The 19,254-nt window shown below is 40.1% G+C and overlaps 1 protein-coding gene across 6 annotated transcripts in view; it reads right to left on the bottom strand.

Annotated features, from left to right (window-relative positions):
* IGF1 (insulin like growth factor 1) overlaps nucleotides 1–19,254 on the bottom strand; it is a 77,198-nt gene that overhangs the window by 57,314 nt on the left and 630 nt on the right. For 3 of the 6 annotated variants that reach the window (XM_033220874.1, XM_033220875.1, XM_033220870.1), the window contains exon 2: nucleotides 14,935–15,091. In XM_033220874.1, the coding sequence (XP_033076765.1) occupies nucleotides 14,935–15,091 (157 nt within the window). Of the gene's footprint in view, nucleotides 1–14,934; nucleotides 15,092–17,744; nucleotides 18,050–18,091; nucleotides 18,136–19,254 lie in introns of those variants that run through there. The other 3 variants (XM_033220873.1, XM_033220871.1, XM_033220876.1) reach the window with 3 other exon arrangements.

The raw sequence follows: 19,254 nt of genomic DNA, 5'->3' as shown, positions 1-19,254 counted from the left end.
CATTAAGGCTGGGGAATTTGAGTTTCAGAATGACCCTCGTGAAGGCTGGAAGCCAGCTGTATCTCTTTGAAAAGCAGCTTTAAAGTTTACCCTTCACCTTCTGATAGGTGACCAAAATATACTTTTCTTACCTTAAAACCATTTCTCTAAAATCCCAATGCAATGGGAACCCTAATAGAACTAATTAACTCAGACCCATAAGAAATAATATTAGAATCTGGCTGAGTATAACAAAGGATGATATTTGATATGAGTAAAACACACATTCGTCCACATAATGCAATTAGATTTGTTACTTTTTTTGAAGCACTCTTGCCTGGCTGTTCTTGAAAAATGTAACTATTGAAAAAGAAACTGGCAAGATCTTAAGGACTGGGGCTCAGTTCCTGGCCCCAGTGATGGGCTTGGAAATTGCAGCTACAGCAATTAGAAGTTCCAATTTCCAGTTCACGGAAGGTCAGGCCATGGGGTTATCCTTGGAGCAGTTCTATAATTCCTCCAAGGAAAGGTTCCACCAACTTGAGGGAATCTGGACTGAATACAAGTGAATCAGCATATATATTGTTAATGGCCACAAGCAGGTTTGACCTCAACATCATTTTTGAAATCTGCAGTGAGAGTTGAGCTCTGATCTTTTTGTATTCTCTCTTATCAAATGTGAGCCACGAATTAGCACATACCTCTTATTTCCTGCCATTCTCTAGATGGGGCTTCTCAAACCTTACATGCATCCAAATCCTGTGGGTATCGGGTGAAAATGCAGATTTTGATTTAATCGTTTTGGGGTCAGGGCCCCTGATTCTGCATTTCTAAAAAGCCCTCAGGTTTCTTTGAGTAGTAAGACTTTATGTCTATGTCTATTTTCACACACTAAGCTTTTTTTTTTCTATGCAACATTGATACATTCCCCTTAAACAATTTGTTAATCAAACCAATTAGCCCATTGTAAACAAGAGATACAAGAGATTTTTTCTTGCCACAAAACACTTTCCCTAGCCAGTAATCAAATCTGGTTTCTTCTAAGAGATAGACGTTTCTGTTCTTTATTATTACTATTGTTTTTGATATGTGTGTTGGGGAGGGAGATCAAAATCATTTATATTCACTGAAACCAATCATCCACTGAACGACTTTAAAACACTAAGTGGCCAGTGTCTACTTCAGAACCAGCCAGAAGTAAGCCTTTCTGTGTCTTTAGCTTACACATCATGATGCTTTTGTGCAATGTTACTGAACCCCCATCTGACTTATCTGGTAAGGGAGATTTTCATAATTGCATGCAAAGCACTGATAATCTACAGAAATGCCAGCCAGATTTGTGGCACTAATACCTTTCACAAGTCTTATGATTCATATGACTCAGGGACCACAGACTGTCTAACTTAAGGGAAGCCTGAAATGATACTTATTGTATGTGTGTCATTGATCTTCTCAAAATTCATCCTCAAATATCTGTTCCATACTAGGAGGTAAGAATCAGCAGAAAAGAAGGAATCTTTGGAGAGCCCAAAACATCTCTACACCAAATTGAGAGAGTGGAATTATAAGGTGAATGCAATTAACTGGCAGTCACATCTATGTTGAAAACATAGTCATCCCTTTAATAGGGAACATTTGCTGTGCTTGACAAACTCACAGTGAAATGGTTGGATCCATAGGAAGGAACATGCTGAAAATGGTTTCAATATGATCCTGTTTTTTCACTCAATAGCCATTGATTGAGGGTGTCCAGCCAAAAACAATGAGAAAATGAGCCAACAATAGTTTTACCCTTTGACCATATTAGATAAAGTTGCAGCTGAAATTTGTTATATGTTTCAGGAATAACAACGCATCCATATGGAACATATATTTGGCAGTGTGGCAGCTGATGAAACCAGGAAAATTATACAAATTATCAATTGCTCGCTCCTAAATTACCCCAAAAAGAAATTAGATCCATTTTCAGTAGCTTTGCCTTCAAATTTCTTCATTCTATGAGTCACCATTACCTTCTGCCAAACTAAATATGTCTATGAACGGCTGGAAACTTTAATGGAAAGAAACATAAAACTCAAACTACGTAGGAAAATTTAAGCTTCTTCATGGAAGACCTTCATGGAAGACTAGCAAGTCAGGAATGTGTGAAGACAGACAACACATGGATAATACCTTTTGTTTGGGGTCGCTTCTGAGTCAGCGAGCAATACAACGTGCTGGCTTGACTTCAAACTAAAATCAGCTCTTTCCTTTATTTCTTCTGTAAGCCTCCAATCTCTCAAACTACTAGGGTTTATTAAGGTACACAGTCCTACAGTCTGGTTGATCAGATTTGGGATAAAGAGACTTCATGATGTTATCCAATGGATGGTAGAAATTAGTAAATGAAGATTTCATGAATGGTTAAGAGCGTAATTTTCTAGAAACTATTCTGAGGTGTTACACCAGAAGCATATGACATAGCAGTTCACTTTGAGTTTATGGACTGTGGTTATGAGCACTACCCTCAGATGAGTTTATTGAGTTTAAGTTTAAAGGGTCCAGCTGTGCAAAGAGCTCTGGACCAAGTGTGAGGTGACTGAACTGTAGCCCTGGCTTTCCGACCAGTAGCTCCGGCTTTTCCGACCAACTTTTGTGACCTCATGCACATGATGTTTTTTCTGGACCTCGGTCCCCTCATCTGGGAAGTGAGAGCACTGGACCAGATTGCTCTATATGGTTCTTTCTAACTCTTTAATTTTTCAATTCTGCGTTGGCAAATAGAAACCATTTGTAGTGTTCTCTAAGGGCTGGTGCTCCAGCTGTGATTCATACATTAGCCAGGGATGTACCAATTGTTGCATACCTTCCCTTGCCCACCACTACTCCTATTAAATAACTCAGATAGAAGTAGAGAGGAACTCAGTGGAGGTTCTGTTCTCACTTTCATAAGTGGACCTTACTGGTGAGGGTCTAGTAGCCTTTGAAAATTACCTATTGACTAGAATTAGCTTAATCTTGAGCTAGGCATTTTCAGTGGAGCAGCAGTGAAGAGGTCCTAAGAGGCGACATCTAAAGTAGACTTGTTGACTTTTTTCTCCTATATCTTCAATCTCAGATGCAAAATGATGGCAGTAGCAAATTGTAAGTCATGGTATATATTCTAGGGACTGGAAGAAGGAAATAGCTTTTGGAATGACATTTTCAATATCAAATCAAGAAATTGTATTTAGTGCTCCGTATTAGATGCTGTGAAAAACAGGGAGGGGGGGGAAAGCCCTTAAAACTTAGTCTGTGTTCTACTGAAAATGCTCAAGATAAAATAGAGAGAAGGAAAATTTACAGTAGCAGCAGTAGCATTTGATTGTGTTGTTCAAAAGTGTTGCAAGTGCATCAAATGTTGTGTCTCTGGGAGCCATGGGATGTGAGGCCCCTGGGATAGAAGAACCACAGAGTCACTGATCCATATGGTGATAAAACTCACAATTTTGATTTCATGAAAGCCATTCTCAAACCAAAAAAGATTAATTCCCCTAAGTCAGACTGTGATAAGAAAAGAATTTGGATGTACAACTTGAGAGTGCAGAGATACTTTTTCTGATTAGTGAGTACATTTCCTCTGCTGAATGCTGCTTTTTGAGACTAAGCAGAAATCACCAATAGCTGACTTGAGAGAACAGAAATCTTTTGCCTATATGTGATATCTCTCAGTGACTACCCAATCACTTCATGGAGAACAACAGAGTCTTTAAGCAAGCTCAGTGTGGTAAAATGATAGGCCCCATCTCTTTGCTGCTTCTCCCAATGAGAGGAAATAAATGGTGATACTGAGTGAGCATTCTGAGGATCCATTAATTAACTCTTGGGTGGTCTCAATGTAAAGTGATATGTGAACAGGAGGCAGCAACATGCTTTTCTTTTTAATTAATGAGGTTGAGAAGATATACTGCCAAATTAACTTTTTGAGATTGTAATTGTTGCCTAAGGTTTTATAGAAGTCAAGCCATTGATCTAATTTGTGAGCCATGATTAGGGATAAAAGGCAAAAAGCATCCAATTCACTTCATCAATCGTGACATATTTTTTTTTTTTTTGGTTTTTTTTTTTTTTTTGAGGCGGAGTCTCGCTCTGTCGCCCGGACTGGAGTGCAGTGGCCGGATCTCAGCTCACTGCAAGCTCCGCCTCCCAGGTTTACGCCATTCTCCTGCCTCAGCCTCCCGAGTAGCTGGGACTACAGGCGCCCGCCGCCTCGCCCGGCTAGTTTTTGTATTTTTAGTAGAGACGGGGTTTCACCGTGTTCGCCAGGATGGTCTGGATCTCCTGACCTCGTGATCCGCCCGTCTCAGCCTCCCAAAGTGCTGGGATTACAGGCTTGAGCCACCGCGCCCGGCTATTCGTGACATATTTGGATGGCCCTTCATTTCCAAAGCCCTACTACAGCTGAGCCTCAGAACAACTCAGAGGAGTATTTTTATTCCCATTTTATGATAAGCTATGTAAGGCTCAAGGACGTTAAGTGACTTCTCCAAGGTCACAGAACTGTTCAGTAGGGGAGCTGGGTCAGGCCCAAATATGGAACTTCTGACTGTTTCTGAGCAATTGAATAACTGTGATAGGACTCAGATAGGAAAGGTATAAGAAAGAAGGAGAAAAATTGTGGTCATTACCTTTGAACCAGGCTTTTTCATTTGTGAGGAATTGAGAGTTTATTATGTGTCTGACAAGGGGACAGCCACATATGTTAAGGTCAAAGACAAGCAGCTGGGTGCGTTGGCTCATGCCTGTAATCCCAGCACTTTGGGAGTCCAAGGTGGGAGGATCACCAGAGGTCAGGAGTTCGAGACCAGCCAGGCCAACATGGTGAAACTCCGTCTGTACTAAAAATACAAACATTAGCCGGGTGTGGTGGTGCATGCCTGTCATCCCAGCTACCTGGGAGGCTGAGGCGAGAGAACTGCTTGGACCTGGGAGGTGGAGGTTGCAGTGAGCCGAGATCGTGCCACCGTACTCCAGCCTGGGCCACAGAGCAAGACTGTCTTGAAAACAAAAAAAAGATAACCAACTTCTTTTTAATTTGCTCCAGGTGGTCTCAATCAAACTTCTAAGCACAGGGTTCTGCTCTGAACCATTTCTGCCTGCCCTTCCTTTTCTTACTAAAATACATGAATTCCATGGCTACAAGGCAAAAAAGAAAAGGCCTGCAAAAGGTTTTAAATAGGCTATAGGAAGAACTTCTATTTTTCAGAGAAAAGCTTTCAAAACCACAATGACTCTTCTCATGGCTTGCTCCAGGCAATGGACCACAGGCTCTGGATTAAAGAGTGACTGAGAATTGATGTGTTACTTTCACTTACGGTCTTCTAATCTCTCTAGTTGCCGCTCTTCTGGAGATTTGTCTAGTCTAGGAATCTTGACTGGGGGGTGATTTTGCCCCCCAGGGTACATTTGGCAATGTCTGCAAACATTCTTGATGGTTGTGACTGGGAGGAAGGGACTGCTGGCACCTAGTGGGTAGAGGCCAAGTACGTTGCTAGATATCGTATAATGCACAGGGCAGCTCCCTCTCCCAGCAAGAAACAGTCTGGCCCAAAACGTCAATAGTGCTGAGGCTGAATAAGTCTGTTGCCAATGGTGCTTGGGGAAAGTTGAGTGAGGAGTATGAGAATAAGGTAAGATTTTAAAACAGTCTGGGCATGATGGCTCATGACTATAAATCCAGCACTTTGGGAGGCTGTGGCGGGCAGATCACTGGAGCCCAGGAATTTGAAACCAGCATGGGCAACATGGTAAAACCCCATCTCTACAAAAAATACAAAAGTTAACCAGATGTGGTGGCATGTGCCTATTGTCCCAGCTACTGGGGAGGCTGAGATGGTGGGAGGATCACTTGAGCCTGGGAGGTTGAGGCTGCAGTGAGCTTTGTTTATACCACCGCACTCCAGCCTGAGCAACAGACCGAGACCCTGTCTCAAAAACACAAAAACAAAAATGAAAACAACCCACATCACTTAGTCTCATAAAGAGGTTGGGGATAGGGTCAGCAAGGAAGGAGAAAGAAAAATCTATAGTGTCCTTAAATCCATTTAATCCAGAATTGTAACTGTTGGTGCTCCTTTCCCCAGTTTTATAGGTAATCAGGAGTGGGCTGCATGCGGGTTGGCTCAGTGCACACTTGCTAAATCATTTGCCTCTGACGAAAGACCCATGTCATCAGGGTAAATGGCACAGAGGTAGCACCATCTTCCCAGCAATACTCTCTGGATTGCTCCTATGTCTGACAAATTTTCAAAGTCTAAAAAGGTCCCTCAAACAGCCTTTTAGTACCTCATAAAGATCAGAGATGAAGGAAGAAAAGCAGAAGAGATTCATAGAGTATTTGCTTGGGAGTCTGCAAAAAAATCAGGTGTAAATTTCTTTTGGCTTGGGACAGTCAGAGAAATCTCCAGAAAGAAAAGCCGATCCAACAACTCGTGAGACTGTTTCAGATTTTCCGGGAGCGCAGCTTTGCTAAGTCATTCCAAAGCAGTTCTACCAAAGTTGACATTGGAGAGAGTGACCAAAGAGTCAGAATAGTATAATATACAATAATAGTCAAATTATGACCTTAAGTGGACTTGGAATGCCCGAAGTACATATGAATGCTTTTCACACCATATAGGAGACAGGCAGGGAATTACTTTAGTTTGTACACATTTCCACAGCAAGGGAATAAAAGGGTTAACCTAAGTCTCAGGTGAATTTATTGAAGATCTATGCTTATTTGGATGAATTTGACTGGAGACTTCTTCTGGTCATTTTAATTTACCAGGTAACTGTGACACAGACATGGCTAATTGCTGCTAAATGGAGGAATACTGCAGTGGGATCAGAAAACAGAATGACAGTATCTTCTCCCTTCGTCACTAATTAGCTGTGTGACCTTGCACGTGTCACTTCTCTCTGGATTTCAGTCAGCCTTTGGCTAATTCTTATTATTATCATTTTCATTTACATGAATATATGGGGTAAAAGTGCAATTTTGATACATGACTAGATTGCATAATATTGACAAGATTATTTTTCTAAAGGACTTCTAAGTTTGTAGCAATCTGCAATTTTATTTTCTTTGAACAATCAAGTAGTCTTAAGAGGGAGAGATTACAGAGATGTATACTTAATCAATAATCAGGTTCTTGGGTATTTCCTCCCCTCTTTTTGACCCCCCTTTTTTTGGCATGGAAATCTTTATTCCTGCATAATGCCTGAGCATTTAATGCAAAAGATTTTCATTTAAAAGAGGCTGTGTGGTCTCTGCTGGTTGCACAGTTTCTCTTTGTGTCTGTGCTGCTGATGATCAAATATTGCAAAGCCATTAATTACCTTAGGACAAATGCAGACGGCCATGTGCAAAGGTTCTGGCCAGTTGCAGAAAGCAATATGCCAGATGTAAAGTTAAGTGAAGGGTTTTTCTTGGTATTTAAGGTTCAGTGAAAAAGTAAGAGGGGCAGCTATGCCAAGAATGAAAAGCCAGAGCTTGCCAAGTGCTTCTTTAAGTGGCTTTAGCCAATGTGAGACTAAACAATGCATTAAATAGGCATACAACTTACTGCAGTTAGGGAATTGCATGTCAAATAACACCTCTTTGCTATGTTTTAAACATGATCTCACGTATAGCTAAAGACAAACAAAATGCTGTGTTGTCATCTCCTTAGTCTAACAGCTAATAAGGCCTGGGGGTTTGAACTTTCCAGGCAACCTAAAGTAATTCTTTGGGATGTCTCAGGGAGAGGTGTAGGATGGGACTCTGCCAGGGCGGCAGCTCAATGCAAAAACGATTTTTTGCCACCATGGGTTGTCAAAGACGTCTGGCTGCACAAAAGAGCAAAGGCCTTGCAGGCTTTTATTGAGGACAATGAGACATCTCCTTGGGAGAGACCTTGTGGCCATTTTCACTGTGTCTGAATCTTTGGTGTGGGCTGTAAAACCAGAAGGAAGGCTGCTGGAGAGATGAAGGCATCTCTAATGGAGACCTTGGGCAATGATGGCATGACACAAGATGTCTGGTCAAGGTACTGGAGGCCCATTGAAGTAGCAGAATGCCAAAATTCTCTCCTGCATCCAAAGTGTCTCCCCTTCCAGCCACTGAAGATAGGATACATTTCAATACCAATGGTCTTCAAACAACTGGTTGAGTAATACCAGCAAAGGTGGTGGTCTTGCATCCCAACCACTGGCTGCTCCCACATCTCCTTTTATAGTCAAGTTGGGGAAGTTTCTTCCTGTCTGGATTATGGTGTCTGTGACCACCTCCCATTACTACCACTCTAAAAGCACCCCAAGAAAACGTTTAGTCCAATTAAACAGCATTTTTTTAGTAGGTCTGTGAGAAAAACCAATGGAAGAAATAGTTGCAAGTAATGAAGCACTTGAGGTTTGCAGGAAGAGGAAGAAGATTTGTAGTTGGCCAGAAGAGAAGCTCCCCAGATCCTACTGCATATCCTGGTGTACACAGGTGAGGTGCAGTGTTCTGTCTGAATTCAGCCTGCAAAGGGTCTTGTACAGCAGCAACCTCTAATCAAAGAAGACTTTTCTTGTGCATCCTGAGGAAGTTTTCTTAGCATTTTCTCAATTTTTCCAGAAGCTAAAATATAGGGTCATTAAATAGATATCTCTCTCATGCCTCTTTTCAAGGAAGTGTTCAATATCAGTTTAGTCATCCTGGGATTCTTGCTCCTTATCTCCCATAAGACTACCGGGATTTTGGAAGTATCTCCCTATGCTACACACTTCTTGGAGGCAAGAGAACTTAGCTTTGTTTCTGGAACCATTCAGTGGGGTAAGTTACAAAATGTTCATGTCTCACATTTCTCATTTGTCCCATGAAGCAATAATCTTTGCCCACCAAGACTGGGGTAAAGACAAAGTGAGAGAGCTGACACAACTGGATTTTGAAAAAGTAAATATACTAGATAAACATGACATTCTTCATGTTATTATTACTAATACTACTACATAATTCTTACTACTCATAATAGATTTTTAATCAGCTGCCTCCAAGGAGAGAAAATGAGTGTGTAATTAATTGGGCAGTTCATGTACTTCAGCATTGGCAACAGATTCTGCAATTGATCTCAGAAGAGAATAATTAAGTGTAATAGCTCACATATGTGGTGCTTACTATGTGCCAGGCAATATTCTAAGTTAACATATTCTAATATAATGATAACTAATTTAATCCTAACACCAACTCTATAAGGCAGGCTCCATTTTACAGATGAGAAAATTGAGGAACAAACAGGTTAAGTAACTTGCTCAAGATCACTCACCAAGTAAGTTACAGAGCTGGGGTTCAAGCCTGACGTGTTTGGCAATAGAGGCCATGCTGTTGGTCTTGAACCCTTTGCTCTCCTGTTTATAACTCTCCCTCAGGAGGGAGATGGTCTCGAAGGGCATTAGTATGTCAGAAACAAATGCAAATTATTTTCTAATTTTGCATCATTTTCTTAGTGGTCCTATGGTTGCAGAGACTGGTCCTTTCCTACTTAAAGATAGTAGCAAGCATTTGGGGTCAATATAAAAACACATTGCTTTTCTTTAATAATATCTGTGGCCTATTAGCTTAGTGGTACTAATGAGGCCAGGGTCATAAGGTCAAACCCCACATGTACCAATTAGTTTCAAAGAGAAAAGCTTTCCCACAGCTAGTGACTGTACCCCTAACTTTGACCAGCTGTCACACAGACGCATAGCAGGCCATCTAAGGGGTACCAATAAAAGGAATGAAAATGGTGCAACTCAAATCCAGCCCCACTCAAAATAATGCTAATGGTGGGTGAGTGTGATGCCAGATTCCCCGATTATACACTCTCTTCTTTAATTGAAAAGGTAATAGGCTGGGAAGAGGCTTTTGGTGAAGGTTTAGAAACCTGTAGATTCTATTTGTCCCCTCTAATTTAATAAAGGGCATCTAAAAATGAACATACTCACTTGACCTCACAGTCAGGAGAGTGAGAGAATGTAAAGATGAGAACTGTTAATGGGTCTATCCTAACAAAGAAAAATGACAGTCTGTTTTCATGAGGCATGTGCTTCTTTGGCTCCTTGGTCCAAAAGACCTGCATGTATTTGGTCATATCTAAGCTTCTATTCCATCCCTGAGGGATTGAAATCCAGCTTAAAGCAAAACAAAACGAAGAATCTGGCTCCTTTTACTTTAAGTGAGTGGAATCTCCTATCTCTGGGGACCAACAGAAACTATGTAAATAAGATAAAAGAGACTAAATGTTATTTGGTCACTACTTAAATCCAAGGTTCTTCTTTCTTGAATAGCACCAGAGCTTTGTTAATTACAACCTAGACTATGAGTCTGTTAAAGTTAGAAGAGGTCATTTATTTTAATAAAATTCCCTTGTTTTATGGACAAGGACATTTAGACCCAGGAAGTTTAAATGCCTGCCAAACTCCTACAGCTAATGAATGACAGGTCTGGGAGTAGTTTTCTGGACCGTATATATCAAAGGAAAGAAGCTTGACTTAATAATAATAACCTAGATCTAAGAAGGTTGTTGCAATCAATAACAATGAAAGTTCGTTGTAAAGTTTCACTTAAAGCCCTTACAAAACAGTCTGTTTTAACACATGAAGAATGCCATTCGTTTATTCAGACCTGTTCTTAATAACTATACATTGGAAGTATGTTTTACAAAAGCTATAAATCCTGAAGAGCTGAAAGAATATCCAGCTTTCTTTTCTAATTGATTTACTTCTCCATTTCCCCAGACCGCCAAGGTAAAGCATATACAGTTTATTTAAGGGACTGTTTATAGACTCTTAAAACTAAAAAAGACCCCAGAAACTCTCTTTCAGTTGCTGTTAATTGAAACCATCCAAGATGGTTGGTTGTCTGTCAATTTTTTAAGAATCTCCAAGGAGAGAAATTCCACAGGCCCATAGCAGCATGTTAAAATGGTTAATCACCATGGCTGTCAAAAATTATATCTATGGTAAGCTTCACTTCTCCTATTTCATTTGAAGCTCTTTTTTTTCTTGGTGTTTTTCATGCAAAATGAGGTTGTAATGAGCCACCCTTTACAAGGGCTCCATCAATCTAGTAAGAAAATCGCTAGCTCCTTCCCAATGTGCTTTCATCTCCATTATGCCACCATTTTTCTCACAGGACTACAAGAACACAAGGCTAGCTGATAGGCTCTCCTATCTTCCCTGTGATGCATAGGAAAGAATGAGTAATTAGCTGTTCATTGGGTCTTTCATTTCATAAAATGTCTAGGGAAGCTGCATTAATTATACATGAACTGTTCCATTTATGATGGGATAATGTTCACAAACAGATAATCTAGAAGGTTGCTTTCACTGTGCTGTAGTGGAACTTGGGCTTGAAGGGAAATATGAGCTCATTCACATCATTGGGTCAATCTACACACAATAAGCATTACAAAATATTTTATTCAGAACTGTTCTAATAGAGTTAAAAAACTCTCCTTGTTAAATATTGCAGATTGACAAAAATGATAGATATGGAGGCAATTTTCTTTTAGATGTTTGAATTTCAAACTAAAATCAGAAACTGCTTTCTACAACTAAAAGAATTGTACTTCCAAAATGGATTTGAAGCAGTTTAAAATAAAAGGCACAGCCACAATCAAACTTTGAAAATAAGTGTAAAGAGAATAATAAGAGTCAACTGACAGTGTATAGAGGTGGGGAAGAACGCTTCCCTCTAAAAAGTATTTCAAAGACTGTGCTTAGAGCTGACTTCTCCACACACAGTAAATCTCAGGGGATGAAAAGGAAACTGAATGAAATTTGTTGACAACAGTTAATGCCTGTAGGAATATTGGCTCAGACACAAAACAGACATCAATGTAGCTTGGGGATGACCAAAATGCAGCAGCCTCTAAGTGATTGTTAGTATATATTTTTTCAGTTCAAAAAAAAAAAGCAGTTTTATTAAATAACTGGATAACCATGAGGTGAGAAGTATTGTCTACAGTATTTGACAACCTTAATTCTTGATGATTCTTTTTTTTTTGAGACGGAGTCTCGCTCTGTCACCCAGGCTGGAGTGCAGTGGCCGGATCTCAGCTCACTGCAAGCTCCGCCTCCTGGGTTCCCGCCATTCTCCTGCCTCAGCCTCCCGAGTAGCTGGGACGACAGGCGCCCGCCACCTCGCCCGGCTAGTTTTTGGTATTTTTTAGTAGAGACGGGGTTTCACCATGTTAGCCAGGATGGTCTCGATCTCCTGACCTCATGATCCGCCCGTTTCGGCCTCCCAAAGTGCTGAGATTACAGGCTTGAGCCACCGCGCCCGGCCAATTCTTGATGATTCTTCAGACTAAGATCCCAAACAAGTAATTCCATTCTATTCAATTGGATTCAACTGGATTCAATTCAATTCAATCCTGTCAGTTCAACAATCAAATATGGGCAGCTACTATAGCATCCAGGCAATGAGCTAGACACTTGGATTCAAAGGTAAATAAATATGTCCTTTGGCATCAGGGAGCCCATTGACAGGGTATTATTCTTGGCAGGGTAGACCCTTGTAAGGTGAGACCACAAATGGAACAAAATATTCAGGAAAAACATAAAGGATATAAACTATTCTCCATGGTTATTTTTCTATTACGACAATAATACTTAGTTGCATTTTTCTCTTACCACTCAACTCAGCTGTAAGCCCCTTGAAGTCAAGGTCAATCTCTTATTCATTTCTAGGCATCTCATTCATATCTCATCCAATGCTTACACATAACAGATGCTCCATCAATGTTTTGAATTAAATTAAAATAATCTAAATGGATTAACTTCTTTTGGGCAAATAAGATTGTCCAATTGATTAGAAAGTTAACAAGAATACTTTTGTGCATGAGGGTATGTCGAATTAACATAAGTCACGGAATTCTAGAAGGCAAAACTCATGACACACATGCTTTCAATGACAATACTGACAACATATGATTTACAAAACCACTTCCTAGCTAAAGTCATACAGTAAACATCAAGATTTGCTATATATAACATTTCCTTTACAAGTTATTCAGACACAATTTTTTAAAATTTGCGAAATTTGATTGTTGCACTAACAGAACAAGAGAACCTGGAAATTGGTTTCCATTTAATTTGTCCAATGTTCTTAAGTATCTGTGCAAAAACATGTAAGTATCATACCGTTACTTAGGAACAATCATTTTTTCCATTCTCATTTTTCATCATTTAATGCAAACATCATAGGCATAGAAGGATCCAGTTTTCATGCACTGTGCATGGCAATTCTGGAGCATGTCATGTTGAACATCACAATTCAACCTGGCACGTAACAGAGGACACTTCTAGGCTTGGCAATTACCTAGTGAACTGGATCAAAGGAAATTGCACAAATGGATTACCAAGGGGAATAAAAGTCCTCTTGGGCATAATAAGTGAGAAACACATTTTCATTTTTTTAAAAACTGAATATCAGTAGCTGCAAATTATAGAATAATTATGACCCACTGTTGGATCATATGATGTCCCACAGTTATCTTCCACAGGGTATTTTAAAGGTAAAACAAGTCTGCTATTGGAAAACCACTCACCCAATGCTCTCATTCATCTGCTCTGCAACAGAGAACTGGATAGAATTGCTTTATTGCCAGAAAAATAAATGAGTTCATTCAATTAAAGCACTGGTTGGAAGCAAATAGTGGGAATTTGCCTATTCAAATAGTAGAAGGTACTTCTGATTCTTTGTCACTAGTGATTTAAAAACTATTTGTTGCCAAATCCACTGCAAGTACTGACCACCAATCCCCTCACAAGCCTCTTCCTTCCCATCTCCCTTACTGATCTCCAGACCGGTATACACAGGCCACCCTCTACCCTGCCAGTCATACACACACATACCCCACCTGCCTAGGGAGAAGCTGACATTTGGGAAGGATGAGAGAGACTTCAAGTGTGTGAGTCATTACAGGAGCTATTCAAAGCATAGTGGGTAACTGAGGTAAGCTGTCTACACTGGAGTGATATGAACCTTTAAGAATGACTCATGCTCAGTTTCCTGGAACTCTCTAAAACTCCAAAGAATTATAAGGAATGAGCATCTGGCTTTAAATATTTTGCAGCCCTATACAGTGAGATAGATGCATGGGAGCTAGATTCTTTAAGTGATCAGTTCCCATAGGAATCATTGACTTTTGCTTGTGTATATTATTTACACACCTTGACTTGGCTGTCTACTTTTCACTGGCTGTTGACTTTCTAATCACCTAAGAGCTACTTAAGAGATAAGTGACCCTGTACTTGTCAGAGACCCTTTTGCAGATGGTGACATCATTGAAGGGTCCCAGAGAAGAACTATGCCAAAAGAGAGCAACAACAAAAAGTCAAGGTCAATTGGCATAGAGGGCAAATTCGTATGGCATTTCAGTTTGTATTTAGAGACAGTCTATGTATTTGCAAACAGTCCTGCCTTTAAGTGGAGTTCACCTTCTGTCTGTTCATGGTGATTTCATGTTGAATGGGGACATCTAGGATATGCCCTTTAATATTTTTTCCCAGATCCACATGACTGCAGAGTCCTTACTAGTTTACTCCAAATCACATGGCACTTAAAGCAGCCCTGCATGTGTTCCATATGTTTATATGTGCAACTATAGGTTTTGAAAACAAAAACATCAATACCTCAGGGCTATTTTTTCCCATCCTTTCATTGAAAGGAATGAAATAGTGAGGGTAGATCATAATAGTTGAAAGAAAGCTTAGCAGGAAGTAGTTAAAGACGAATTGTAAAGGAGGAAAATTCCATCCTAGATCTGCAAAACCTGCCAAAGCCCCGCCAAAACACTATGCTTACTTTAAGGTGAGGAATCTCAGAGGCCTAGGATGGTTGCCAGACACGGGCAGTCATTCAGTTATTCACACACTCCCTGCGGTTGTAAATCCACAGAGCTGTACACGTTAGACTTGAGCAGCACAGTGAGAGGGAGGGCTACTTACTGAAATAAAAGCCCCTGTCTCCACACACGAACTGAAGAGCATCCACCAGCTCAGCCCCGCAGAGCGTCTCCGGTCCAGCCGTGGCGGAGCTGGTGAAGGTGAGCAGGCACAATGCCAGGTAGAAGAGATGCGAGGAGGACATGGTGTGCATCTTCACCTGCCCAAGAAACAGAGGGAGGGTCAGGTTTCTTCCTTGGTCCTTGCAAGGGGAGTGGGGCTGGACAGAAGTGCATTGACTCCCACGATTCCACAACTGTCATTAATCAGGACTACCCAGCACAGAAGTCAATAAAGTACATGAGAACCCAGTGGGAGTTGTGGATGGAGCATGTCTCGGCATCCAACAACCTATGTTTATTCCCCTGGCTACTGTGGATCCTTGGAGGAGTCCTCTCTGAACCCTTTCATTATGGGTTCCTATTTCAGTGAATTGAGATAAAATATCTAGAAACATTTACTATGGAAATGAAAGATGATATTATTACAGTGGGATCCCATATCACTCTGAGGCCCTGGTAGGACTTTTGAATTATCAAAGATTGTGCTCAGTACAGATTCGGGGCCAAATAAGTTTTGTTAATTTAAATTCTCTCAATATTGGCCATCCACAGATGCATTCATTATTGAGCAGAATATTTTTAACCAAAACATTATTCCCTATTTTTGACTAAAAATAATTTACTATGGCCAAAAAATGGCTTTAGACAATACTATATATCATCATAGGGTTTTTTTTTTTCTCTCTTATTATGAGAGAGAGAGAGAGAGAGAGAGAGACTGATTCCTTACCTGGGGAGTATCAGCAGTTGACACAACCACAAATAGAAGAAAATAACAGAAACAGAAAAAAATATGAGAATCGAAGAATGAAATTGGCTCTAGTAGAAGCCACTCCTGCATTCTAAAGCCCCTGGCCTCAAGTCCAATATCAAATCAACACATGTTGAGAATCCTTTGTGTGTTTTTATTTTATTTTTAGTCACAGGAATTCTGGCTTCATCTTTTGGAGGGACTTATGTGTCACTGCATCTATTTTATAGCAAAATATACCAAGGGACCCCGGTTGGCATGACTTAGTCAACGATAGACAGCCAAACGGCAGCCTTGCCAAAAGCAGCAGTCCTGTGGCTCAAGTCTCCATCCTCACTCTAAGTAGTAGAAACCATGCTAAGGCAATCATTAAGTTTTTCCATATTGTTACTTGTGGCACAAAGATGTGGCTTTTTCCAAGAAGCCTCCCAAGGTGAGTTGTTTCACTTCTCCCAGATGCATCTACTTTCAGCATCATGGGAAGAGTCACTGACAGGGTGTTAGGTGAGGGGCCCTATTAAAAGGGTTGTGGAGTCACTCTGGAAGCTATAATTATAAAAAGAGGCTTTTTTGAACCTCACAGTAGTGGCAGGTCCATTCAACCCCATCACTTTTGAAGAAACAGTCATTTATTTTCTGACCACCCTCCTTGCCCTCCAAGGACTCTCAGTTTAATGACTCTATATCAGTGGCAAAATTTCCCCCATCATTCTAATGAAGATTTCCATTTTTGTAGTCAGACCTTCACCTCAGCAATTGAAGAAAAAAAAAAACAAAAAAAAAACCCAAACCCCTGTCTCTTGTTAACAAAATGTAAATATTTAGTTAATGGTTGTAAAGCAGTTGAAGATGAAAAGCGCCCTCTATTTGCAAATGATCATAAATAATGGACATAAAATAGAAGAGGAGGTAAAAGCTCAACTGAATATTTACTGCATTTTTCTCAACAGGACCTCTACATGGAAATCTTCCACCCCCCTACATAGCCCAAAACACTGGAACTGGAAGAAGCAAGCTATCATCCAATTCTCATTTTTTTTCTTTTTTTTAGTTGTAAAATTAGTGGGGTTTTCCTATTCAGTATTTCCATTAGAAACCTCAACAAATTCAACCCAACTGGACCTCATAGCATTTTTCAAAAGAACAAACCTGTGATTGACCTTGCAGAGCATACCCCCGCACTGCGGGAATAGGCCAGCTCTAGAAAGTATGTTATTCTACCAAATCCTATTTCTCCACCCCTCCCTTCTTCGTTGAGTTTATAGCAATGCTGAAGTCTAAGCACCTGCAATGGTAGATGCCTTCAAGTTCTTCAGTTTTTGTGAAATCCAGGGAAAAAATTACTCAAGTTATAGCCTTAGTGAATTTCAAACTTCATTAGATGTCAAAACTATATTTTTAATAGTGAGCTCTAGTATAACACATTTCAGTGCAGCAATACATATAAATCTCTAGAACTTAAGAATTTCATATTTTTTGAATAGATTTTTCTTTTCCTTTCTTTCTTTTTTTTTTTTTTTGCTGAGTATATTGTCAGATAAATCTCAGTACTTATAGTTCTAGGACAAGATAGAACCTCTAGTGCATTTTCTTTTAGTTTAGGGAACAGTCCAGTACACCAACAGAGAACCAGATAATTTATCACATTATGTTCCCACAAGGGAAAACAATACCGAACTTGCTTAGGAGTTAAAAGTGTGAAACAAGTGGTCCCATATGTTCATTATTTCCTTGGCCTTTTATTTTGCCAAACACAAAGAAATGAATAGAGAGAAAGGAAAGATATGATAGAAAAAAAGGGGAGAATCAGAAAGACATGAGAAAAAAAGAAAAAAAAATCAGAAAACACTTTCTCAAAAATCATTCACAAACCAAATTTTAAAAGTTCTTTCTTTTATAGAAATTTTAAATAAATGGAATATTAATTGATTCCAGATGTCTGGGCTACAATGAAAATGCCCTGTAAAATTTGAGGGCAACAGTCATAAGAAAATACTCACTGTAGGTGTAATCATTTTTGTTTGTTCCAGGTCTTTTACAGCAGGTCAGGGTGGGTATTATGAGGCCGATGTGAATAGAAAACTGAGGTCTTAAAAACATGTGCTGCTTTGTGGGTGGGGTTTGTGAAAGCATCTAGTTACATTTGGACACCCAGGCAGGTACGCTATGAGCCTGAGTAAACTGCCTTTTGTCCATTGAAACAATGAACAAATTGCACAGCTGGGATTTAAGTCAATCTTTTTTCCCCAACCAAGCCACCTATTTCCATTGTATGCCTATTGTAGCCACCCAGATAGTGACCCAAGCTCCAGTCCACTCCCTTACTCCCTTCCCCCGACTCACTCACTTGGAAATACCTTGAGACTCAGAGTACAATCAGTTTGTGAGTTCTGCCTCTGGGCAGGACACCTTTACCCACTGAATTACACGTGAAAGACCACGCAGCTCCCTCAAACCACTTCCTGCTTCAAGTACAGAAAAAAGTAACAACTTATTAAGAGCTCCACTTCTGAAGTGTTCAGCATACACAGCATGAAAAGTGCATTTGGAAACAATTTTCTTAACTTGTAATTAACGCAGAGATAACGTTCCACAGCCTCGTTTATGATCCCCTAAGTAGGGAGACAAAAACTCCAGCTGCTAGATCACATAGTATGTATGCACAGTGACGTCATTTCTTTGAAAGCAAGGTGGCCTGCATGTGTTGGCATCTCAGGAACAGCAGAATCAGGTGCCTGACAAGGGTGTATCTTTAACTCCCAGAGCCACTTACTTGACTAGGGAAAGTCCTAGCGGTGAAGTGTTTGAAAGTAGCAACTGAATGCTGCACTAAGTGGCAGAGACGTCTTATGAATTGAGCCCTCAGGTAATTGAATCGGTGGAGCCAGTGACAGCAGCTTAAAAGCGCTTGCATATTGAAAAAAAAACAAGTCTTGAAGGACATAATTTTGCTGAGAATGGAAACTAGAACTACAGCCAGCAATCGGAAACGAGAAGTCGGTGCACCGACAGCAGCAGCCAGATTTACCTAAAGGGACTTCACGACACCGAATATAAAATCAGAGTTTTACAACACAAAACCCCAAGTCCCAACTCTGCCCATGAAAGTCCTCTTCTAAACAGAAAAGTTGGGCGAGCAGCTCTTAGAAAGTTTCTGCTTTCCATATACAGTATGTATTTGTTTAAATTATGCAAATATGCAAGGTCAGCAAGAGTTGTCAAGGAGTTCTTTTTTGGAAGAACAAATTACACTTTACTCTAACTTTAACTCTCTCTCTGAGCATAAGTGCAGAGTTCCGGGACCTTAGCTCCAAAGATCATATTTAAAAGCTTTAATATCATCTAAAATATAACTCTTCATATATAGCCTGTCTTGTAAATAAAGTCCTGATGAGTTACACACACACAGACACACACACACACACGCACAAGAACATGGTCTTAAAAATAAAACATCTGCACCTGCAAAAGAAGAAAAAAATCCCCAAGTTCATATCCACGCTCTATAGC

Source organism: Trachypithecus francoisi, unplaced genomic scaffold (assembly GCF_009764315.1).
Source record: "Trachypithecus francoisi isolate TF-2019V2 unplaced genomic scaffold, Tfra_2.0 Lachesis_group11, whole genome shotgun sequence".
In the NCBI taxonomy this organism is placed as follows: domain Eukaryota; kingdom Metazoa; phylum Chordata; class Mammalia; order Primates; family Cercopithecidae; genus Trachypithecus; species Trachypithecus francoisi.
The sequence above is the reverse complement of the archived record's forward strand: the minus strand, read 5'-3'. Positions and strand labels throughout refer to the sequence as shown.